The sequence below is a fragment of the Macadamia integrifolia genome, chromosome 11, assembly GCF_013358625.1.
Source record: "Macadamia integrifolia cultivar HAES 741 chromosome 11, SCU_Mint_v3, whole genome shotgun sequence".
In the NCBI taxonomy this organism is placed as follows: domain Eukaryota; kingdom Viridiplantae; phylum Streptophyta; class Magnoliopsida; order Proteales; family Proteaceae; genus Macadamia; species Macadamia integrifolia.
The window spans coordinates 5882631-5909237 of record NC_056567.1 but is presented as its reverse complement, the minus strand read 5'-3'; the positions used below and the strand labels follow the sequence as shown (position 1 = coordinate 5909237).

The window sequence follows — 26607 nt, the reverse complement described above, 5'->3', positions numbered from 1 at the left end:
CCAAATCTTCAATGTCTCCTCCAACAACCTCACCGGTGCCATTCCTGTCACTGTCACACTCTCGCGCTTCCAACACTCCTTTTCTGCTAATCTCGAGCTCTGCGGCAAGATTGTGCACCAAGAAAGCCATCCACATCTATCCTTTTTTGGGCCATCAGCGCTGGGACCGCCACCTATGGCAGTTGGACAGAACGAGCAGGTTCAAGGGTTGGTATTGCCTCTGCCATCACGAGAGGAACATGATACGTACTCAAATTTGGTGGAGACAAAATAGGAATACAAGAGAGAAAATAGGAGAGAAGGAATAGGATGGGATTGTCTTAGCGTATTGGGAGGTCACTAACCTTGATTTTGGCTAATTGGGAGAGAACCAACCTCAATTTCTTAAGAGAAATTTTAGGGATTAAACTTCTTTATTTCCATTCCAATAGCATCCTATTAAATAGGTACATAAAAGAAGTTATTCATAACTAATATAACTCTTACTAACATCACAACTCCACTTACACACTGTAACCGACCACGATGGCCCACAACACACACTCAATAAAAAACTTACTACTAACCCATGTTTGACTCAACCACTTAATTCTAACTAACCAAAAATAATAAAATACTATCCTATTTTTGCACGCAACAGAACACAAGTGCACAATCATGGTCGTTGGGTTCTCGATTGTGATCTTGGTTCTCGTTGGGTCTCTAATTTGCTTCATAGCGGCGGTAAGAAAGCCGTCAACGCAGAGGGTGTCGACAACGATGATAGCATCGGACGCCGCTGCTATGGCCGACGCAATTGCCTTGATGTGGGTGGAAGAAGAGAACGAGCTAGAGACGAAGGTGAAGAAGATGAATGAAATGCAAGTTGGTAAGATGCTTGGTGTTCTGTGCGGGGGAAAACATCTATGGTGTTCTACCCATGGTCAGGACCTCAGTGGGGTGGGGTGGGGTGATCGGGTTGAACCGAGGAAAGAGAGGTACTAAAAGAATACTTACCTGAGATATTTTCGACGGAGAAGAATCGCAGGGAATACCTCTATTGGCTGCAGCGCAGGTAGAGATGTCTCCCTCCCTCAAATATCGTCATTGTTCATTTTAAATCTGCCACGTGTCCATCATTTAGAGTGTACTACAAGATCTGTAGCACAAAGGTGTGCTACAGGTAAGGGTGTCAATTTCAAACCGAAACCGAATACCAAAATCAAAATCGAGCCAAATTAATCGAACTGAAACTGAACCGAATTTATTCAATTCAAATTCAGTTTGAGTATTTGAGTATGCTATTTGGTTGGGCTCAGTTTTGGTTTAGGGTGTCAAAACTGTCGGTTCGAACCGAATTGCTCTTATCATTCAAGAGTGTTTTTTGCAATTTTTTTTTATGTGGTAAGTGTTTTTTGCAATTTATCATCACATATTTATAAGCTAAGATAATTTTGGAGTTAGCAATGGCCATAAGGCCCATAACTTGAGCCCATTATGGCGTTTAGTCCATCACAGTCATGGTTCAAAAGTGGAACCGTTTTCATAACTGAATTAAAACTGAGGTATAAAACTGTATATCATAACCAAATTGGAACCAAAACAGAACCAAGCCGAATTGAATTGGTTTGAGTATCTAAATATGGAATCGAGTTAGTTCTTGGTTCGGTAATGGTCCACCTTATCATTATTTGGAACCGAACAAAAATTGAAACCAGTCCGAATAATCGAATCCGAACCAATTGACACCCTTAGTTACAAACGAGCCCGATCCCTAATCTTGTCGGGTTTAGCCTAACCCAGCCTAACACTGATGGACCTTGATTGGGCCTGGCTTAACCCAATCCAGCCCAATTTAGTACTATTGGTTACTTGATTACTTGGTTGCTTGGTTACTTGATTGCTTGTTCTTGATGCATTGCAGAGGACAAAGACCAGAATTTTCATATATATGTAGATTGTGGAAAATGAAAGACTTTTTGTAGACCTTTTTCTATAAGTATCATTTATAATTATTTACATATTTATATTATTATAAACTTAATATGTGGGATTGAGTTGGATTGGGTTGGTCGGGTTGAGACCTCAACCCAGGCCCAAGCCTAGCCTAACCCGACGTCGGGTTTGAAATTCTCAATCCTAACCCACCCTATGGGCTAAAATCTCAGCCCAGGCCATGTTCGGGCTCAGGGTGGGTTAGGGCGGGTTCGGGCTAACCGGGCTTTTTTGACACCCCTAATTATGGATGTGTGAGCGAGAAACATATTTTTTTTTCCTAAATGTTTGTTTGGCATCATAGAAAATAAAAGAAAGAAACAAATTAATTATTTTTTGTAATAATAATTTAATGCTCTGGAAGAATTTACATAAAAGGACATTATCTAAGATTTTGTTTTCCTTTTAAAAGTATCAAACATTTGGGTAGATTTGATATGAACTTTTAAGGATGATTTAAATATTTTAAAAATGAAATCCAGGCAATCAACTATCAATTAAGAGCATAGAGAAAATTACCAAAATTTAACGTAATGCGAGTTTAGGGTTTCTTATTTGATTGCAAATAAAATAAAATCTAACAATAAATAAATAACACTGACATTATTAGTGTAGATTTCTTCTCAAAATATAGTGCTTATGATAAAGAGTTAATCTATGAATAATAAAGTAATTCCAATTTTTTTTTTCTTTTTTTGCAATAAAGTCTTTCCATTGAGGTTGAGCAAATCCATTTAAAGTAGAATATACTGATGTACAAAAAATTTACATAATAGACTTGTTCGCAGTGGGAAATACCGGCCGGACAATAATTTTGTATCTTCACATCATGGAACGTGTAAAACAAGTTTGAACAAATAAATAGAATAAGAGTTTAGGATTGCAACACTTGAACTGACTAATCTGTGTGAGGCAACAGAGATCAACACAACAAAAATGCTCTTCCTGAATTACTGAATTAGGGTTCACTCTTAAAACCCCCACAGAGAGAGATAGAGAGAGAGGCTCCCATGATTTTTGGGATCTGAAACCCTTAAATATTGGGCATGTGTGGAATCATGTATCTCTCAAGATTCTCATGCTGTGTCAATAGAAAGTTCCCACTTCCCACTTAATTTACACAAGTCTAACTCGTATATAATAATAATAGTAATAATTATTATTATTATTTGCCTAATAAATAACATTAATTAATATCAAGTGCAATAACTGTTGAAAATAATATGTAAACCCTTGAATGATAGAAGACACATATGCCTATTGGTGAATGAATTCCTCCTTTCCCTTGGATGAAGAGAAATTGCTTCCAATTTTTTATGGGAGATGAATTTTAATGAAATAATCAAGAATGTCAATCTTTGGGGAAATAGTTTCATTCACTTCTATATTCCATTAAATTCATTATTTTGAGCCGAGGTATTTTTTTAAATAATTTTTGAAGTATTTATTGGTGATCTTCCAACTACTAATATGTGTAGTTGGTGTCAATCGGTCGGATCAGGTTTTTTCATTAACCGGGCTTCTATCAATTGGGATGTAAATAGGTTAGGGCTTTAATTGTCCTAAATTTTAGAAAATTTTAATATATTTATTAAATCATCAGTAATTTAAAAAAGAATTTACACTTAATCACATTCATTTAATCATCAGTAAAAATATCAATGCATATCTTATTCTGTACAAATAAATAAATAAATAAATAAAGTCCATTCAAACACCGGGCTAGTAGGTCGGGCGGAGTTAGGCTTGTCAATGTGTTGGGTGCCCGTTGAGCTTGCACCGTACACCGCTTATTCAATGAACGTGTTGGGCAAGAATTAATACCGCTATTAAATAAACGTTTATTGATCGGGCCATAAACATTTCGGGCTCAATTGGGGTCTAGAATTAACATCCCTAGTGTACCATTCCCCACCAAGGATTTAGTTATCAGTATCAATATTGGTATTGGTCTTGGCCAATATTGATACAATACCGATCAAGGATTAGTTGTATCGACCCATATTGTTCAATATTACCCCTACTTTTGATAAATAAAACTACAATTTTACCCCTGATATCAATACGATACTCGATCCTTAATTGGCTAGGTATTGAGATCGATCTCAATCAATATCGATACAAGACGATCAATACAGTCAATCCAACACCGATACCTAAATCCATGTTCCCCAGCCTATATCAGCCTAAGCTTTAAGGAAGAGGAAGGATCGAGTGAATGCTCTATCAAAGCAATGATTCAAATGTCACACATGTAGCCTAAAGTGAGTGACTAATTATTTGATAATATATGGATTTGATAATTTCAACCCAAAATAATAGCTTAGGTATAACTCCAATCCCTCAATCTTTTTGTGGATTCATATTAATCCAAGATTTTTCAACCAAAAATAAATATGATTCAAAGATTTCTTCTCAAACTTCCTCCCAAACGTTGTGCTGGCGTATATCTATCTTCTTTGTACTCTTCTAAAATTTTCATAGAATGAGTTGTTTTGTCTTACCCATTTTAAATTATAACCAAATTAATGCTTCCAAAAACATGAAAATTTCTTCTCCCTATCCATATCTGTTTATCAAGATATATGTGTTCTCAGCTACGTAAGGTTGTAGCCTGTAAATCCTCAAATTTCAAACAATTCAATCTCTAACTTTGCGTTATCCCAACTCAATGGAGTCGGTTAACAAAAAGAGGGAAGGAATATACAAAAAGATGAGAGTAGGAAGATGCGAATAAGAGGAAAGAGATATAGCCCAGTAAAACAAGAAATTTCAGCTAAATAGGGTTGGCTATATATATGGATAATTGAGCATTTTTAGTTATTTATTTGTTGATGCATTGTAACATTTTTTGGATTGATCTTTATCTTTTTCTCAAAAGTTCTCAAGTCATTGGTAAAAAATGGATTTTTAGAAATGAAAATGATTTTCCAATTACAACACTCTCAAGAAATATTATAGTTTGACATGTTTTTTGAATACACATGTGAAATAACATGCTTTTACTCTCGTTCGAACCTCAAAGTGGATAAAGAAAGTAAAGATACAACCCCATTTTCACCAACTTTAGTTATAATAATATTTTACAAAAAATAAATGAATAATGCTTGGAGCACCTCTAGCCAGTTGTCCTAGATTGATTTACATATTGTACATGGGCCATTATCTGGACAAGATACCCACACCTAAAACAGCTAAGTAATTGGAATTGGTTTTGGAAGTTTGTTTAACAATCCTACCAATAAAGCTTGATTTGTTCTTGGTGTTGAACACCATGACCCTGATTTCAACATCTTGGGGATATATGAACTGGATAATATTCATGAAAGAAGAAATCAGAAACGATTAGGGTCACAAGTGGGGCCCAAAAAACCTGAAACCTGCCTGGCACTTTCTGGGCTTGAGCTGGTTTTTCCAGCCCACATGCCTACTATGGATGATCAGCTGGCTGGGTTGGGTTGGGTTTAGGAATTCCACTTTCTCCTTCATGGCTCAAACCCAATTTATATGCAATTATACAAGATTGTTCATCCCTCAGACTATGGTATTGATTGGATTAATGAAGCTTGGATGTGGTGGGCAATTATTTGGAATTTTCCCCAGCCCGAAATCAGGTTAGGCTGGGCTTGGGCTCTGCCTAGGTTATCTCAAGTTGGGCTTGTAATATAAAAACTAGAAATAAAATATTAAAAAATAGATGACATTATGCAAAGAAATATAAAACTAGAAATAAAATATTAAAAAATTAGAATGAAATCTTTACCACAGAGAGAGAGAGAGAGAGATTTGCTACTACTTATAAGTCATTTTTTCATGAGAAACATGCATTATATTTGTAAAGATTATATTGATTTATTCCCATAAAATCGACCATATTTCTGAAAAGGAGGAATCTTGTAGATTTTTTTTTTTTTTGGGCCGAAAGGAATCTTGTAGATTCAATTTGATTTGGGATTAAAAAAAATATTTTGTTTATTACTAAAAACATAGTATTAGTAGGATATCCAAACTTTTACCCAAAATAAAAGTAGGATATCCAAACAGAGTGGGAGAGAAAGGAAGATAATAATTGTTACTTATCTTAACATTTCGCCACCTTCTTCTTATAAATACTAAATAGTTCACTAAGCTCAACTACATGTGAAGAGTAAGAAACCATGGCTAACAATGTGAGTTCCTTTTCTTCTTCTTCTTTCTTCTCTCAATCATTTCTATTTTGCATGTCTTTCATAGGTTATGAGTCTCTTATAAGTTAAAGACAGAGATTCTACATTGAAATGCATATGGTTTATTCTTAGTAACAGAAGGAATAAGTGGGTTGGGAGGTTGTTTATTGGCTAACGATATTATTCTCTTCTTATATATCTATGGCCTTAATGGGTTTTTTTTCTCTTTTGGTTTTTGTGCCGGGCGTTTCTGTTCTCTTTTTTGTTTTGTTTGGCTTCACTATTTGCATGGGCTCGCCCAAGAAGTGACCCTTTAGATGAATCTTCAGGGACTATTTTTGATGTCATGAATTTTGGAGCAGTTGGAGATGGCAAAACTGATGACTAAGTGGTAAAATTTCACCCTTCTCGTGCATTACTCAATCCAATAAATGATAGACTTCGTTGTTTGGCTGCGTAGCACACGCTAGTACCTTTCTATGTTTATCTCTCTTCGTACAATATGGGATATTCATTTCATAGGAGAGAGATAAACGTTTCTGTCTTTCGTTGTATAATTACTCTCTCTCTCTCTCTCTCTCTCTCTCTCTCTCTCTCTCTCTCTCTCTCTCTTGTTTTTATGTGTGTTCATAGCATTAAAAGAAGAGAGGCAGTTTCCCTTCACCCACGAGAAATGGAGAATCCCTGCTTGAAAGCTTGGGTGCATTGGACTTCATGAAATATGAACAAATCATAATAATGACCCTAGATAGGTTAGGAAACCTATTCTTGTGATGAAGGAATATCCTTGAAAAAAAAATCTTAGTATGACTTGACAAAGTATTGAGTTTGAACAATCAGTATACGAGTTCGGAGTTAAATTGAGTCAATGAAAGATAATAAGGAAAAAGTTTCTAGCCAATGTATTATATACCTTCTCATATTTTTTTTTTTTTTTATCATGTGAGCCTATGTAGATGATACTAATCTCATGCCATCATTGTTGATGTTAAGAAATTCACCCACTGGCAACATAGAGAACCCTATCTCAAAAATAATAATAATAATAATAATAATAATCTCTAGGGAAAAAGAAGTTACCTAGTTAAGTGGCCCCTGCACAGATTCTGCTCTTCTATAGCTCGTGACATTTGGATTTTATTGATCCTATGGTGTGTGTGGCTTAAACCTTAGGGAAAAATATACATGCACGATACACCTTATCACTAGAAGAGCCAAATCCCTCTTTAACACCCCGCCCCTACCAAATAAAAAATAAAAAGAAAAAAGAGAAAGACGAGCAAAGTTCAGATTTCATGAATCATGATGCGATGGTTTTGCAACTCTGTCTCGTTCCTTCAAATATTAGAAATAGAGAACCAACCGATAGTTTTACAACTCCATCCCGTTCTTTCAATCGCTTCTGTTGAAGATCAATTCATATTGATCATGAAGAAGTTCAGATTTCTCAAAGCCTGAGAGTCTTCGATTTCACGTCTTGGGGCCATGGAAAAGGGAAGCTCAAGATCATGTGGGTTGAAGTAGCCATTCTTGAGCGGGTCTCTGTTCCTCCCATAAACTAGTTTTTTCATTGGAGGCGGCTGGCATACTATAGCCGAGCGCTAGTATCCAACAGTCTCCACTATTCGGGTTTCAAAGATAAGACCCTATTATCACCAAATCCAGGAAGAGGAAACCCTTTCGCTTAGATGCGTATAGCCAAACCCTTTTAAAGAAAAAAATCAAAAAGGGTTCACACAGAGAAAGGGGTTCGAAAGAGAAGTTGAAGAAGGCCAATTGGAGACGATGGGAAGAATGCCGGAGGCAGAGACGAGTTAAATCATCAAAGTCATCGTTGGCCTATCCCTCGAAGTAGGGGTGTCAATTCGTGGCCCGACCCGGCAGAACCGCATTTATTAAACTTGTCGGGCTTGAGCCCGGCCGGTTTATAAACAGTCGGTCTCAGTCCTGATACTTGGACCATCGGGCGCCTGACCGAGACCGATCAATTAATACCCTACGGAGATCGATCTATTTTGCACCGGCCTGCCCCAACCCGGTTATAGAATACTTATTTTACCCCATATGAAATAGTTAAAAATAAAAAGTAAACAAAGAAACCAAAAAGGCAAAAAGGAAAAAACCCTCGTAGTCGGTCTCCTTCTTCGATCTTCCTCTTCAAATTTCAATAATTGAAAAGGTTTGTCCATCACATTGATTTGCCTTTTTCGTTAACCAACCCCTTCTGAGTTTTGATAGTCCCAAGCCGCAGCCACAAGTTTATGTTGTATTGGGAACCTTTTTCGTTTAATTGAATTGCATTTACAGTTGATATGAATTAGTATTTACCCAAAAGAAAAAAATAGTATCTACAAGCAAATAATTACTTTGGGAAGAGTTAGCCTTTGAGGAATGGACAATTGGACATGGTTATTTCGGGATTCTCATCACTTCTCATAAAGAGCATAGCATTGCCACTCAAAGCCATCGCCAGCCCGCCCACTTCACTCTGGGGTTCCAAACATCGTTCGTCACAGCGTCACCCCACTTTGCCTATCTCTGTGTCTTTTTTGAGTTTGAGTTGCTCCGTCATTTTAAAGAGGGCCCGTTTAAAAATCAGTTAAAGCCCGTTTAACATTAAATATGTCCGTGGCCCGGTTAAGGCCCGACTAAAACCCGATTAAAGTTTGATTTTAGTAGCCCGATTATAACCTGAGACCGATCGACCGAATATAAAGCGTACCATGCCCTCACTAACTAAGCCCAATTAGTTAAATGGGCGGACGCGATGTAGCCTTTAAAAGTCTTCAAGCCCGATTAAGCCCGATCGAAACTGAACCGACCCGACCGGTTGATACCCCTTACCTCGAAGAACGTCAAAAACAAAGGCAAAGAGCCAAAACAGCCAAAGGATTTGGTTCTACATATTTACATGATCAAGTGTAGCGCTAATGTATATACAATATCTATGACCTAAGATAACTACACCGCACGATGAAGAAAATCCACGTGTCAAGCTATTATGCTACGCCAGACGATATATGACGCACCCACGCGCTATAGAAGAGCCAAATCCCCCTTGCGCCCAAACATAAGGGTGTCAGAAATTACAGCCTCACCTTTTGTTGAAAAAAAAAAAAAATTCCATTCATATTGAAGTTTTTCTTCTCCTGCCTTTTGCTGTATAAATCATAAAAAGGGTTAGTTCCTTTGTTAAATCCTATCTCTTGAGATGTCCCTGGTTTGTTACTTGGTATCATTTTTTTCAAGTAAGATGTGTGACAAGTGACAACTAACTATTGCAGAATTTTTTTTTTTTTTCCACTATTATTTTTATTGATATTTCCTTCATTTACTTGTAGGCATTCTCTTCATTTACTTGTAGGCATTCTTGAAAGCATGGAATGAGGTTTGCAAAAAGTACTGCACCTTCCACCTTGACAATTCTAGACAAGACCTTCCTGTTGAAGCCATTAAAATTTCAAGGTCCATGCAAAACAGATAAAATTAATGTCACGGTATTGTTACTTGTCATGGTACTGTTACTAACCATTAATCTGCTCATTTATCACTTTCTCCACTCTTTCTATTGCTCTTCGAACTTGTAGAATGTGAGATGCAGATTTCAGGAAAGTTAACAGCTCCAAGTGATATATCAGAATGGAAAGATTCTGATACAGATAACTGGATTAGATTTGGTTCCATTAATGGGCTAACAATCACTGGATCAGGACCTGCCCGGTTAGATGGACGTGGTTCTTACTGGTGGGATTGCAAAAATAATGAAGTAAATTTCTGAAGCAATACTCTCTTTAACATTTTAAATCTTTAAATTATTTCCAGTTATTTGACTCAAAAGTTCTTTTGTTAATTTCCTTGTGCAGAAGTGCTCCAGTGTGCCCAATGTAAGTATTTAGTCAACCTTATTATTTAAAAATCTAAAGAAAACCATACTCATTGCACACATAATTCACGTGGTTCGCTCAAGATGGACTATGTCCACAATCAAGTTACAAACCAGAGCCTCCATTATTCTTATGTGGAAATTACAAAACTCTAATCCACACTTCCTTATGAGATAACATCTTATATATAGAATTTTGACACAGTTAAGATATGGTGAAACCCTAATCCCCAAAAGTACAAAACTTTGCAACCCCATTATAAACAGATTCCTAAAAATTTTCAAACCGTCAACATAGGGGAAAAGTGAAAAGTAATTCTTGGATTAAACTGAGATTAGGCTTCACCAATAACACTTATTCTCTATCTTTGATTAATTTTTCCTTTACCTAACTTCTTGTTCTACTATTGCAGACATTGTTTTTTGACAATATAATTGGTCTAAGTGTGACTGGTTTGAAATTCATTGACAGCCCAAATATAAACTTTGTGATTCAAGACTCTAGTTGGGTTTACGTGTCACAATTGTATATTGTAGCACCTGGGACAGTCCAAACACAGATGGTATACATATAACTAGTAGTACTGAACATGTTCCGATCACAGACTCAATCATAGGAACTGGTACTACTACCACTTCTCTATCTCTTCTACCCTTTTCTAAGGAAATTAAGGAACAATTTCAATACTTCAAATCTCTGATTATTTTTGTTCTCTCTTGTTTTATAGGACATGACTGAATTTCTATCGAAACCGGAACCAGGGACCTAAATGTTAGTCGAATTAAATGTGGCTTGGGACATGGAATAAGGTCTGTCATTTGAATTTGATATACCATAAGCATTATTCAGATCTTGTGGCGCAACGGTTAAATTGCACAATTGCAACATTGGTTACATGCTCAAAATTTTGGAAACAACCTCTCTTATGAAGCAGGACGAGCCATGTGCATGGGTGACTCTTTTTTATGCCATAGGCATTATTCAGATCTTGTAAATGAATTGGAAATAGGATTTTTTCCATGATCAGAACCAAATAATCTTTTCATTGTATATCTTCTTAGAATTGGAAGCTTAGGGGATCCAGGTGAGTACTCAAAAGCTGTAGTTGAAGAGATTCATGTCTCCAATTGTGAGTTTATTGGGACAATGAATGGGGCAAGGACAAAGACATGGCAGGTAAAAAGAATAAATGTCTTGCTCATCCTTGATCTTCCTATTGCTTCACCTTTTTAATTGGTTCTTGTGGTTTTACAAATTAGTTCACTTTAAATGGTCACTAATCCTTCTAAGTTGTGTCTGAATTATTTAGGGTGGATCAGGTTTTGCTAGAGAGATCACATTTGAGAACCAGACTATGTCTTCGGTTGATAATCCTATTGTCATTGATCAGTACTACTGTAATGGTAAAACTGATTGCAAGAACCAAGTACAATTTCCTTCACCTCCATTATGTGTTAGGGTTCCATGCGAAAGCAATGATCTCACATCAGATGTGACAGCTTATAAGTACTTCAGCTTTTAAGGGACTCTGATGAGAGTATCAAATGCTTCCGTGTTTATGTAGATTGATTTATTGATTGAATCACTACCTTCTTTTATGTTTTTGTTATGGATGCAAAGACATCGGCTGTTGAAGTAAGCAAAGTTTTGTTGAGAGGGATAAAAGGGAATTCCACAAGAGAAGTCACCATTGAGCTTGCATGTAGTGAGACTGTTCCTTGCACAGGCATCTATTTGAAGGATATTGATTTGAGAAGAACTGATCCAAGATACAAGACAACTTCTTATTGTGATTCTGTTCATGGAAACGCAATTTCTGTAGAACCATTTGTACAATGCCTAGCATAGTGAAGCCGCTAGCTTTACATTCAAATTTGTTGATGTAAACTAGCTTTCATATCCCATAATAAAAGAATTCCATTTATTGTTATAGTAAAATACAATAACTCATACTCTCAACACAATGATGCTGCCAACCCATAAGATATAAAATGATGTGTTATGAGTATCTGGTTTCCCTCCACCAATGGTGAATGAAGGGCATGGGATAAGCGATAGAAGGCATGCATTAGTTATAGAAGGCATCGGGAGGGTATTTTGAAAACATACTAAAACCCTATAGGTATTTGTGGAGGAGGATAGTGGGTGGATTGGCATGGGCTCATTTAGAGTCGTACGAAGGCATGTGCACATTGATGCTAGGTGATGAGAACCTTGGCTTGTTCTCTTCAATGCCCATGACTTCTGTCGGCTTCAGTTCAAGCAGCCATGCCCGAACTTGTCTCGAAGCTACCATAACAAAGCATCAAGCACTCAATCTCATCACTTAATCTTTGGTAATCTTCTAAGGATAAAAGGGTATCAGATTTTTGGGGAGGTAAAGTATCACCAGGAAGGGAAGAATTTTTAACTCATAGGTGCACTTGTGAATTAGTTGATTAATGCCAACAAGATTAAGTATTCCCTTCCTTAAAATTACCCTTGAATCAAGATTAGGCCAATCCTGTAAAACCTATTCTTGCATGTTTCAGTACTTAAGAAATTAGATATATTCTCAAAGATATGTTCTTGCCTGTTTCAGTGCTTCAGAAACCCCAACTGGGCCAAAACAAACTGAAAGCTAAGAGAAACACATAAAGGCACTGTTTGACAATGTTCCTAAAAACACGTTTCTGCGTTTTCCTGTTCCAAGAAATGGAGAAAGGGGACAAAAAGCGTTTGATAATCTTATTTCGTTCCACCCGTTTTTAGAAACATAAATAGGAAATTATGAAAATTCATGTTACAAAAAACAACTATGATGAAACAAGTGAAGGCAACAAATTCTGGATTTGTGCCCAATAAAAAATCCCAAAAGTGAGAAGCGTGACTCTCCTCAAGCTCAAAAGTAATGGAATTTTAGAAGCTCAAAAGTTAGGAGCATGTTATCAAACAACAATGTCCCTTCTTTCCTTTGTATAGTAGTTTTCTCATGGGATCTTTAATTAATTTCAATTTTATCTCACCCTTTCTGTCATTCAAGTTTAACTTATTAGAAATTTGGGTTCAATTTTATATCAAATATGTGAGGAAGTTTCAACTCTTTTGGTCATGAAACTTGTCTATCATTGAAGGAACATTAACTTTTGGTTAAAATTTAATCAATGCTAATCTATTTTGGTTACATTTTTATACGGTTTATAATTATTATTTTCCAAAAAAGGACACACAACATAAAGCTCATCAAAAGGGAAATAAGTTGTAATTATTCTCATTGAGAAGCTCAGTTCTCCACTAGATAGAAATCATGAACTATGTTTGACCCAAAACTAAAGAATCTGAATTAATTATATATACCAGTCAAGTCTCAACAAGAATGAGTGGAAAGAAAATGTATGATATTACTCATTGCACCAAACTTCACAATTGAAATTAAGGATTCCAATGAAAAATAAGCTTTGTCTCACCACCAATCCCAGGAAAGCTTTGTGAGTAGTGATTGAACTCTTCCCTATATACTCCTGGTTATACATAATAGATTTTTCATATTACTTATTTATAGTGTTTTATGTTTCAAAATTATATTTTACATATCCAAAATATTTTCTTACATTTTATTAACTATTTCTATATATATATATATATATATATATAGAGTGTCTTGCATCTCTTTGACATGATACATATCTAGACCATTTTCATACATTTTATTGACTATTCTATATATATATATATATATATATACTAGTAAAAAACATATGTGCATATGCACGTGGGGTAAGAAATTACTACAAATAAATCAAAGCTATATGTTTTGACTTACATTGAGAAAGAGAGTTGATGACTACTGAAAGTTTAAATAAGCATTGCTACAAGAAAGGACAGTTGAATGTGAAAAATATAAAAATAAATAAAGCATTAAAGACTAAATGAATATATGAAATAAAATATCATTTTGCAAAATTGGCCGTACTACTTAGTTATATAGTCACAAGTTTATGTCTTTGTTTTGAGGGAGATATGATATGTGTGTGAGATAGAAAGATAAAGATAACAAGGGACATAAGATAGAATGAAGGGAGATGTAGGGGACGTACTTATGGTAGAGGATGTGAGTAATAACACCTTAAAATTTAAGGGCATGCAAAAAATAATATAAAGAGATGAAAAAATCATAATAAAGATACACGAAAAACCATAATAAAGATAATTGCCTCAATTTTGCATTAGTGAAGAAGCATTTAAAAGAAATTGAGATAAATTACATCAAGAAAGTAGATAAGGTCATAATAGTTCAAAAATAAAGTCATTGAAAACATATATTAGTAGTATCTATAAATGTATCCAAAAATCAGACAATTTACCATTCCTAAACTTCTGAATGTGCACCAAATAGTCTCCAGTCAACAACTTAGGGACGTACAAAAATGTATGCTGAACCTAAACGAATAAAAAATAATGATTAGACTAACATCTAATCCCCTCTATCCAATCTGAGATAAATAGTTGGAGTCTAATACTGAGAATTCATCATAAAACATAACCACATCAGCTACAAAAATAGATTAAATACCAATCCAAAATTTTCAAATTATTAAGAAAATAGTATTATTTTGGAGCCTGGACAATGTTTTTTAGTTTTTAACGTCCCTAAAACGATCAAGATTTTGTGCAAATCAAAAGCAAGGAGAGTTTCTTGCATGCATCTTATTGTTTAATTTACAAAAATCCATATAAAAACGCACACGTGAGCATGTGAGAAGAGATGACATAATTAAACAATCACCAAAATATTAGGGAAAATTGATATCTGCACTCAACGACCATATTTCTGAAGCATTTGATCATTTCTTTACACTATGTTGGCCATGAACCCATCCTTTCTCTACACTCAACAACGACTCCAAAAAGATTTCTAAAATATTTGATCCTTGTTCTAAAGGTCAAGTTGCAAAGTCAATCTGGGAAACAAACAACAAACTACAAATTAGAATAAATAGATACTAAAAGTTAAGTTCGAGGTGAAATTAAAAACTTTAAAATCACCACCATAAGATGGAGCTCACAGCCACAGGTAGGATGGAATGTACGGGCAGATCACAACCCTATAATAGGCGGTTAGAGAAAGAGGAAAGGTTTTATGAAAAAACCCTAATAATATGTAAAAAGAGAATAAATCCTATAAATCAATGAAGGCCTCTCCTATGAATTTGAACAACAGATCCACAAGTAGAAAGTAGTTCTAATTCATTTATAAACAATTAAGGTTAGGTAATACACCAAGAAAAATAAAAGAAAATTAAGCCATAGAGTGAGCAAGCGAGAGAATCAGAGTGTCGTTAGGGGGGTTTCAAGTTGCCGGTTCCAAAGGAGAAGCAAGCAAGACAAATAATTTATTGAGCCACAAAATTGATATTGAGACAAATAAGGAGATTAATTTTTCTAAAGGAATAAAATAAAGAGTAATAGAAAATATTTCATAAAGAGGGAAGAAACAACCCTTGCATACCCTTGTTTCATGAGAAACAATATTATTTTCAAATGGATGAGCTAAATCACAGATAATAATTTGGTTGCATATAGAGGTAAAAGTCAAACTAAATCATGCAAAAGAAAATTGAGAAGAAATTAAAGCTTAGAACAAAAAGAATTGATTTAACCGTCTATAAATTCGATTAACTTACAGGATTGTATATTTTCTTCTTTTTCCCTTTGTTTAACTTCGTTTTATTTTTTTTTTTCCTGCACCAAATAAACTAAAAGAGAGAGTGGTTAACATTGTAAATCAGTGGTAATTGACTTCTGAAAGAAAGCTCCAACATCATTAACCACTGGAACAGATTAACATAGTTTTGCATCCATGAACGCTACAATTACCAATGGGCTTGAATTACCAAAAAAAAATTCCCATCAAAGTTTAACTATACCACATCTGGTGGAGAATGTATCCACTAATGCCGGACCCAACTGAAGTGTCAAAGCAAGAGGCTACACCATTCCAATTCTTCCAAGATTTGTCTACAAAAATCTCCTCTAGAGACTTCCGAAGTGATGTAAGATCAAGCTGCCTAAACATAATAGGGTCACAAACTTCATCCAATTGCATTGTATTCATGGAGAAAATTTACAATGATTATTTTTGAAAGATAACAATGTGGTAGCACAACATGAAGACAACATGAACATGCACCACCGGGATGAAGCATCACTGGGTTGTGTGAATAAGGGGATGAAGAAAGGAGGAGAAAGAGTGCTACCTACTGAAAAAGAACTTGCAGCCAATGATAACTGATAAAGCATAAATTAACTTACCTTATCATCTAGCTACAAAACACACAAAATAGTTATAAAAAATAAAAAATAATAAAATAAAGATCCCAAAAACCGTCCCCCTTTGCTGCCTAAGCTTGATGATTTTGATTGGCAAGGTGTCGTTTTGCACTTGGTATTACTACCAAAATAGATAAGCAAAGTTGATTGTTTATTAAAACGGATGTCTTCTTAGGTATATTTTTTTGTTTACAATTCTTAAAATATAAGAATAGGAATATCGAAGGGTTTTAAAGAGAGCAACTTGAGAGAAAGAAGGGTTATTTTGATAAAAAATATTCCTTAAATATAGGATTTTTTAAGAAAAGATATAGATCAAAAGAGAAAAATATTGAAGTGTGTGAGAATTTTTTTTAGAGAAAAATATAGATTTTATTTTTTTGGTAAAAAAATCCTAATTTATAGAGTTTTGAAAAGAGCAACGTGAGAGAGAGGTAAGAGAAAGGTTGAAAAGGAAAATAGAAAAGTGAGGGAGAGATAAGGAAAGGGATATGAGAAGAATAAAGAAATAATTTTTTCGAGAATAACTAAATATTTAAAAAATATAAAGGGTACCAATAATATTGAAAAAATAAAAAGAATTGAAAAAAGAGATAATTAAAAAGATAAGGTATTTAAGAAAGTAAAATGGGTAAAGTAGTCCAAGCAAAGATTATCTACGAAGCATGAGTACATGCACTTATATCATATAGTATGATAGTATGATATATATTATAGTAAAACCTCATTCGTACATGTAATAATGTAACTACGGATCAAACCAATCTAATTGTCTTATATGTTGTTTTAGCCATTTAAAATAGTTACTTTGTGAGTAGCGTCAAAGAAGGCGGTGAGGAAAGATTTGTACACGTGAGCTCTATGATTGAAATAGGCTCTCAAAGTTTATATGTGGCCTATTAAGATCATTTTGTGTGGATTGTTTGAATGACACCTCCGTAGGCGTATTTAGAATATATAATCAACCTCCTTCTAATTGTCTCTTGTTTTAGCCATTAAAATAGTTACTTTTTTACTAGCACTAATGCAATTAAAAAGTAGTTAAAGAAGGGGGAGGAAAATTTTGTGCATGATGTGCCCTATGATTGAAATAGGTTCACAAAGTTCTTACTTATCATGATTATTTTCTATAAGGATTGTTTGAATGATACATCTGCAGGCATATTTAGAACATCTAACCAACCTTCTGATTGTCCCTTATTCTAATCTTAAATATTTTAAGAGCAAATTACATTCTCCTTCCCAAAACTATCGCTTAATATTCCCCCAGCGTAGTTTCATATATACCAACACTCTCCCCTCTATTTTGAAGGTGCTTTCAATTGCACTTGTTAGACATCATCATTTAAATATGTAATTTTTATGCCAAAATTACCCTACCCATATAGTAGTCGGGGAGATTGTGATTTGGAAACAATGTTTCCGTCCCAAATGCCGACGACGAGATGAGCCCATGAATGAACAGGGGAGAAGCGGCAGCACATGGGAGAATTTGACAAACATAGGGGGTTACTGACCATGGGGAAGAGGACTAGAAGTCGCGCTCCAGTGCCGAGATCATCGGCAAAGCTCGGCTATGGTACAAACTAAGGGACCCATAGTGGTTATAATGGTTATCGGAGCGTCGCCGGCGACCACCATCAGTTCCAATCCCTTCTTTTTCCCTTTATTCTCTTCTTCATCTAGTTCTCATTTTTTAAGTTCTTTAACTGCGAGGAAGCAAAATAATTCTACTCATGATAATGGCGGCGGATGTGAGTTCTCTGGTGCAAATTCTAAATGGGTACAAACAAGAGTTGAAGAACGAAAGTAGTGGTGGGTTTTCTTCCACAGAATTGGATCTCGATTTTGCAGGTTCCCAGTGGCTGGGAGAAGCCCCTCAATATGCAGGTTTGTGAATGTTCTCTAATTCATTCATTTCCTGAGATGACTTCATCATCAAAAACACTCAAAATCATCAAAACCCTTTTTTGAGTGTTTATCCAATTCTGTCCCTATTTTTCAAAACGTTTTTTGCGAACATAATACCACTAAAAAACCCAATAGTATCATCGGATGACCAAAAGAGAGAGAGTGTTCGGTTGCCTTTTTTTAGGTTTAAATAGTTGAGAGATCTATCGAGCACAACAACATTTTTTTCTCTCAAGTTCATTTCTAAAAATGACGAAATAAGTCGAACTTGTTTCGTCAAAGTCGTTTCTAGAATTATAAATAGGCATAAATTTTTATTTATGTTTCTAGAAATAGGTGAAACATAACAACTTTATCAAACGCTTTTTAAGTTGTTTCTCCGTTTCTGGGAACAAGAAAACACAAAAATGGTAGAAATAGAACGTTTTCAAACGGTGCCTTTGTGTGTATCAAAGAAAAGTGAGGGAAGAGATGCTTTCGTTCTTCCAACTAAGAACCGTCACTTTCCAGCGTGACACCGTGTCTCGTGGTTGCCATGTTGTCTCATTCCTCACAATATTAAATAACCTGAAATTATAAATACACCGTCAATTGACAATTTTATGCTTAAGGATTTAACCATAGATTTTTTTTTTTTTTTAATCAAGGTGTCAACATATGCGAATCTTGACTCCACGATTTCCACTTAAATCGTAAATGCACATATGGGGAATCAAACATGGGACCATGCTCCCATCCACACAATCCCTAATTCACCCTAAGCATCTGATCAACTCATGGATGGGTTAAACATAAGAAGTGTCAGACCATAGTTTGCTTAAAGCTATGTTTGTTTGCCAAAAAAAAAAACTTTTGAGAAAAGCCTCTCCACGCAATGAAAGTATGATTTCCCTCTCAAATTTTGGATTTGTGAGCCTCATGTGAAAACTGCCTTTTTCTAAACAGCCAATTGTGTGCGTGTGCAAATTCTTTCCCACATTGGTAGTGTAGGAAACCTTCTTTAAAAAAAAAAAATAAAAAAATGGAGAAACGGATTTTTTCCCCTAAATGTTTGTTTAGCATCATAGAAAATAAAGGAAAGAAATAAATTATTTTACAATAATAATAATTTAATGCTCTGGAAAGAATTTACATAAAAGGACATTTATCTAAATTTTTTGTTTTCCTTTTAAAAATATCATACTTTTTGGGTAAAATTTTTATATGAACTTTAGGATAATTTAGATATTCTCAAAATGAAATCCAAAGGCTATCAACTATCTATAAGGGACATAGAGAAAATTACCAAATTTAACATAATGTGAGTTTAGGGTTTCTTACTTGATAAGAAATAATCTAAAACCTAACGATAATAAAAAAAAAAAAAAAAAAATTACACTGAAGGATGTCATGTGTATAGATTTTTTTTCAAAATATAGTGATTTTGTTAGATAAAGAGCCAATCTATGAATAATAAAGTCATTCCATTGAGGACAAGCAAATGTGTCTAAAGTAGAATATAATGATGTACAAAAAAATGACACGATAGGATTCTAATGCGATCGACGTGCCTCTGCAACTCCAGATAATTCCTTCATTATATTTTATTATCTTTATTATTTGTTTGTGGTCTATCATGGGATCTTTTTCATAGCTAGCATTGGAATCCTAATGCTTTTCCTTCCCCATTTTCATTTTTGATTTAATATTTGCATTGGTTTCACCAAGATGTGGTGGATCAAAATCCTCTGCGGTGAACGGTGAGTGGCAGTGAGGATCCAATGACTAAGGTACATGCTAATGTGAGCATTCTAACGGAAAATTTGTGATTGATGCTAAGGATAAAGGAATCATGGTTGAAGTGAGACAAGGGGGTTCACGCCTTGCAGGGCTCCGCCCCTCCCATCCGTCTACACAGAGGGGGAGAGAAAGACAAAACCCTAGGCCTTGCTGATCTGAAACTATCATGGTTTCGTTGATCTCCATTTGAGGTTTCAAGCTCGGGTTTTCATTTGTAAGAGGTGTATGGTAACCATGAACATAGAAGAAAACCTGTTCAAAAGATGCACTTAGAACGAGCAAGTGAGATATGACAATTGCAACAAAAGGTATTGAACATGAGATTGCATCTCTTCAATTAGTGGTAGAGATCAAGAACACTGCTAAGACTGGCAATGAGGTGAGTCCAATCAACCGTTGTTCATCTTTTGCCAAAAGAGTGACAATTAAGAAAATGATAATTTACGGTGCCACCCCCTGGAGAATGCCATAATTATAAGAACACCCTATCTGTTTCACCAAATTAGACTCAGATCCTCTACCATCAGTCATTGTTAAGGAATATACCCTATATGCTGATATTAACAATAATATTTTATTTTAAATATCAAAATACCCTTATTAAATATGAAGTACCTAAAATACCCTTGTAATAAGTTACTATTTCTTTCACCTAAAATCTATCGATTTGGTCCCAATTTCAAGACCCCATTCCACCAGCGATGGTGATCGGTCATAGCAAAGGCAAAGGACGGTGATCTGCAAACCTCGCGGCGACCAGGCGAAACCCCTTTGTGCTTGAATCAATGTCGGAGAGAGATGATGACTCTGATGCGCCTGAGGAGTTCACGTTCAAGCAGGTCCATATGCCTTACTTCCCTTCTCTCTCAAGAGTCTTCTTTGAGAAGTCTTTCTTCTGTTACTCTGGAAAAAGCCAAAAAGATTGTCACCTGTTTTCTTAATGTAATCACTTTCTGTAACATTCTTTTTCTTTTTGGTGGGTTTGTTGTTAAATTTGCAGGGCATGAAACAAGATGAAGAGATACAAATAGTTCAGAAAAGAAATAAAGCCAGGTTTGCTACTTATTTTTCCAATCACTCATCAAGAAATGTTTTTCTTGTTGGCTACTTGTTTGTTTTTGAGTATTCGTCTACTTGTCTTTACCTAATTGTGTGGTCTAGTACGAAGGAGATATCATGGGGTATTATTACAGTACCTTAAAATTTGATTTGTGCCAGTGTAAGTTTGGATCAATTGCAAAGATTTCCTGAGGTTCTGAGCTGTACAATATCCGAAACTATTATAGCAACTTGAAATCCTCCTTGGCGCCCTGCCAGAATTGAACCCACCATCCATCTTTGTAAGAACAATGGGAAGCTCATGTTTAGCAACTCGTCTACCCCCAGAAAACCTCCCAACTGCAAACCCACCACTAGGTAGCCTCCATATGGTCAACCCCACCGTTTCTTTGTCAGCTACCGCCGGAGATTGGCCACCCTGGCTTCCATCAGTCTTGATTGAGTTTCTACCATGGACATCTGTAGGCAATTCGTGGCGGCAAACGTGGCAAGAATTCCAAAGAGAAAGCCAAGGGAGGATGCAATTGGAATGGTAGATATGCTTACAAGGCATCTCACGGCCCACGGAACCGTCCACGTCTCTCTCTCTGAACTTGATGTCTCGGTGAAGGTGAGAATAGGTAGGGGTGAGAGGAATTGAGTTAAAACAAGTTTTAGTGAAAAGGGTATAACAGTCATTTTACCTTTTAACTTAACAATGACTGACGATAAGGGTTTTGAGTCTAATTTGATAAAACAAAAAGGATGTTCTTATAATTATAGCATTCTCCAATAAATAACGTTGTAAATTACCCTTAAGTAAATTGTTCGTGCAAAATCACTTTCTATTGATCTACTTCAACTGGATTTGTCTGCATCCAAAGACTTAAAATCCTCAATAGAGGATTTAAAATCAGACAAACATTAAATTTTGAACAATTATCTATTTTTTATTTGGATGGAGTTAAAAGAATTTATGTTGTGTCAGTTGATCAATCTGACCAGTTGGTTGTAATTAATTACAAATTTTTTTCTCTTGGAAAAAAAAAAAAAAAAAAGAAAGAGACGAGGGAAAGGGTAAAAATTTGAAAGTTGAAAATGGAAGTGACGATAATCCACCGATGACCGAGACCTCTCTGACAAAGTTAGTGATCTTTCCGATTACCCGCTTGCCGAAGTCCATTTTAAAATAAAAATTTTGGTTTTTTCATTTTTCTGAATTTTTTAAGACTTTTTTACATTAAAAAAAAAAAAAAAAAAAACCTATCCTAGCCGATACCGTGATCGATCCAGAAAACTGTACGATCTCTGATCTTTAACCGATTCATGACCGATCCTTACTGATACCGATTCATATCGTATCGGTTTTAGCTATGACCGTGACCAATACTGATACCGAGTTTTCTCCAAAATCGACCTGTGGATTGTGAGATTTCGTTGCTGGGTTTGATGTGTCAGAGGAAGATTTCCCATCTCCCACGGCATCTCCGTCCCCTCCGTCTCCTCCGACATCTCAGTGTCACGCCTCGACAGATCTCTCACATTTTCAGCTTCCAACTTGAGCATCTCTGATCATTTTCTCAAAGCGAGTTCTAATGGAAGACGATGGACAGTCACCGATCTCTTAACTCGCACTCTCTCTGAGTTTCAGTTTCACGCCTTTGTCTCAGGCCACACGATGACTGTCCTGAAGGATCTTTCTCTCTCTCTGTGGGTGCTTTCAGTGCTCTTAGTCTCTCGGAAAGAAGGTTTGGCTTAATTTCTTCAGTTTTTCAGTCCATGTAGATAGCAGTTGGTGTGCTTAGAGTATGCTGATTTTCTCTTTATCACACATTTATGAGATTGTTTCATTTCAGTTTGAAATTTTACTCCAACCAATCCCTCTCCCCTGCGATTGGGGATCTGAAGGGCCTACTCTCTGTACCATTCTGCATCTCTTAGAACCGTTCTTTTGAAGTTGAAGTGAAAAACTTTGAGAAACGTGAATTACATTGAATTTTATGTAGGGGTTACTTTAATTTGGATTCTCTTTGAGAAATGTAAATTACATTGAATTTTATCTAGGGGTTACTTCAATGTGGATTCTTTTTTAACTCACTTTTTTTGGGCTGTGATTTAAAGGGAAACTGTCTCTCCGGACAAATCCCAGATGAGATTGGGGATTGCTCATCTTTGAAAAACCTGTAAGTCCTGTTTGGTGGTGAGGGACTTGACTGGAGGGTACTTCCGCTATGTTGTACTTTTTTCCCCCCAGTCGAACTGCTGTGCTGTACTATTTCATTGTGTCTGATTTTATCATTTTAGTACTCTGATAATGACGAATTGGTTGTATGTGGATTAATTGGTATTTTCTTAGGATCTATCTATGAACAACATCTATGGGGACATTCCATTTTCAGTCTCAAAAGTTGAAATAGTTTGAAAACCAGTAAGTTTTCACATATGCATTTTCACTATTAGGTTGTTGGTTAAATTATTGCTTCCTCCTATTTGGTTATTGAGTTAATATCCAGCTGCTTCTACTGCTGGGCAGCAACCATGTGTCAAGGATCTAACCTTAAACTTATGCTTCACAATGGCTCCCAAAGTATGTTTTGGTGCATCCATGTACTGTTATATGATTTGATTGTGTTGTAGTTTCTTCCTTTTTTCTCTTATGCTTTCTTTTGCTCTTGATTTGTTTTCATGCATTGCATGGCATCATGTTTGCTGATACATGCTCATGGTTTGCTTGAAGTATATAATATCAATATCTCTTCTACCATAGTAGGCATGTGTTGTCTGTGATGGGCTGTATCTCTACAGATATAGTGATTTCAGTCCATTCCATATTTAGTGATCTGTTATAATCATCTGATGTGCTAGTCGCTATTCAACCCACCGCAAGTTTGACCAATCTAATGCCATCAACCATCCAACATGTAAGAGCCCAAAAGGACCACATAAACCATCTCAATTCTCAGCTCCTAGGGCAAAAACAATCAATTGATCATGAAAAGCTACATGACCCTCTTCCAAATCATTTAGAGAAGAAGAGACGCATAAATCCATATTAACGTAAATCTAAAAAGAACTTGAATCTAAAAAGAGACACTAATTGTAAGAAACAGGAAATGAATCTAGGAAGTGTGAGACCTTAATCTAAAAAGAGATGGACATGTTCTAAATCAATTATTGAGGTTTATTTCAGTTATGAAATTCATAGAGCACAACAACAACAATAACAAAGCCATATCCCAACTTAATAGGGTCGTCTACATTGATCCATGCAAGGACAAAAAAAGAAATGTAAAAGTGAAAGGAAAATAACACAATAATAGTAACTAAGTAAAAATAGAGCTGCATGGGGTCTGGTACATGGATCCTTGTCCTCCGCTCAGCTCTATTCGAGATCATACTTGGGGCAAGAGCTAAACTATGCATGTTTTTCTTCACTACTTCTGCTATGGTCATTTTAGGCTTGCCCCTATCTCTTTTAGTTCCTCCAATCTGAATCAGATCACTCCTCCTTATTGGTGCATCTGTTGGCATCCATTGTACATGGCCTATACCACGCCAGACGGCTTTCTATCAGCTATAATACGTTCATTCTTTCATTTATCCTTTCTACTTATGCCACAACATCCTCATCTCCACTACATAGAGCTTATCTTAATGATGCTTATTAACTGCCCAACATTCTGGTCCAGACATCGTAGCCGGTTGTACGTCATCTAGAATTTTTTTTCTAATCTTTAAAGGGACGTCAGTCACACAATACTTCGGAAGCACCTCTCCACTTCATTCATCCCACTTTAATTCTATGAAACATCATCCTCTATATCGCATCTTTATTTATATTTGACCGAGAGAATGGCTTTGGATTGATATGATCTTTTTCGGTTCTTCCATTTGCCACACTGATAGGAAACTTGCTTTTGGAGCTACTATCAACGACATCTGGATGGAACGTAACCTCCGTAAATCGACATCCGGTTCTACTCCAAACTTGTTTCCCTCCCCGTTTGCCTAGTTATTGACTCCCCAAGGAACATGCTTATTGTTGTTTCATGGGGGCTTCCTCTATCAATTCTGGCCCCCCCATAGTTAGCAAATTCGGATTCGGGAATTATTCGGACGGAGAATTATTCGGAATAATTCGGACGATTAATTTAAGGATTCGGTCAAAAAAGCGGTCAAAAAATCTTATTGGGGTTTTTTTTTTAAAAAAATTGTTTTTATTTTTTTATTTTTTTATTTTTGGTTTTTTTTAAAATAATGTTTAAATGGACCGAATAATTCGGTTTAATTCGGATTCGGTCCGAATTATTCGCGAATTATATTCATTTTTGAAAAAGTCGCGAATTTTAAAGAATTTTATTTTTAATTCGGATTCGGTCCGAATTTTTGATAAAATTCTTTAAAATTCGGTTCGGCCGAATAATTCGCGAATTATTCGGCCGAATTGCTAACTATGGGCCCCCCCCACCCGTTAGGGTTGTATCCCTTGCCTTTGGCTTTGTATATCCCTCCCCCCTTTTTTTTCCTTGTATTTAAATTTATATATTTATCCAAAAAAAAAAAAAATGGGGGGGGGGGGGGGGCTTAAAGCTGATCCTGATGTACCCTATAGTAATGGGAATTCACTCCCTGGCCTCTCATATGTCTCAAACTTGTCACCACCATCACATGCATAATCTTTAATTATATCACAATATATATTCGACACCCTTATCTTCTCTAGAACATGCCAGATTAATTCTCTAGGACTCTATCATAGGCTTTTACTAGGTTAATAAAGACCATATGGAGATCCTTCTTGCTAGCCCTAAATGTTTTCATGAACCTCTTGAGTAGGTAATAGATTATGTTGTGGACTCTTGATATAAAACCAAATTGGTTCTCTGAGATAGTAGTTTCTCTTTTTAGATGGGCTTCAATAACCTTCTCCTACAGTTTCATAGTATGACTTATTATTTTTATGCCTCTATAGTTATTGCAGTCGTGAATATCTATTTCGTTTTTGTATATTGGAAATACAATGCTTCTCCTCCACTCATTTAATATTTTCCTTGTACTCATAGTCTTATTAAAAAGTATGGTTAACCTGGATACCATAGTTGTCAAGGCGCCAAGGAGAACCAAGGCAGTGGAGGGTCGTCTAAGCGCTTAGGCGAGAAGGCGCCTGCCTTAAGGCGAACAAGTGTTATTTTTTATTTTTCCTATTTTTTAACATTATTTAGTAAGTTATATATACCTTGTCTCATAAAAAATCAAGATTAAGCCACATCAAGTCATTAAAAATCAACATTTAGCCACATCAAATCATAAAAAATTAACATTAAGTCATATTAAGTTATAAAAAATCAACATTTAGAGAAATGCTCTTATTCTATAATAAGTTTGACTGGTCAAGTGATTTTATTTTTACATGAGACTTTTTGTATTAGTTATAACATAAAACCAGCTTTCTAACAAGTCTAAGATTACTTAAATCTGAGTTGCAATGACAAAGTTATGCTCGGGTCAAACTTTATTTTAAGTGCGCGAATACTGTTAAAATTGTC

The 26607-nt window shown here is 35.6% G+C and overlaps 1 protein-coding gene across 1 annotated transcript; it reads left to right on the top strand.

Moving 5' to 3' along the window:
• The first annotated feature begins 657 nt into the window (after nucleotides 1-657).
• LOC122092864 (probable polygalacturonase At3g15720) lies at nucleotides 658-11872 on the top strand. The gene is made up of 7 exons (XM_042663170.1): nucleotides 658-868; nucleotides 9728-9906; nucleotides 10004-10024; nucleotides 10437-10549; nucleotides 11086-11200; nucleotides 11334-11450; nucleotides 11645-11872. Exons 1-7 carry the CDS (start codon nucleotides 658-660, stop codon nucleotides 11870-11872), a joined length of 984 nt encoding a protein of 327 aa, XP_042519104.1.
• The last annotated feature ends 14735 nt before the right edge of the window (nucleotides 11873-26607 follow it).

What these genes read in the sequence shown, in the direction of transcription:
- LOC122092864 (XM_042663170.1), top strand. Translation starts at nt 658, where the DNA reads ATGGTCGTTGGGTTCTCGATTGTGATCTTGGTTCTCGTTGGGTCTCTA. An exon ending in CAAGGACAAAGACATGGCAG is followed by an intron (nt 11,201 to 11,333) that starts GTAAAAAGAATA and finishes TGAATTATTTAG; the next exon opens with GGTGGATCAGGTTTTGCTAG. An exon ending in AAACTGATTGCAAGAACCAA is followed by an intron (nt 11,451 to 11,644) that starts GTACAATTTCCT and finishes ATGGATGCAAAG; the next exon opens with ACATCGGCTGTTGAAGTAAG.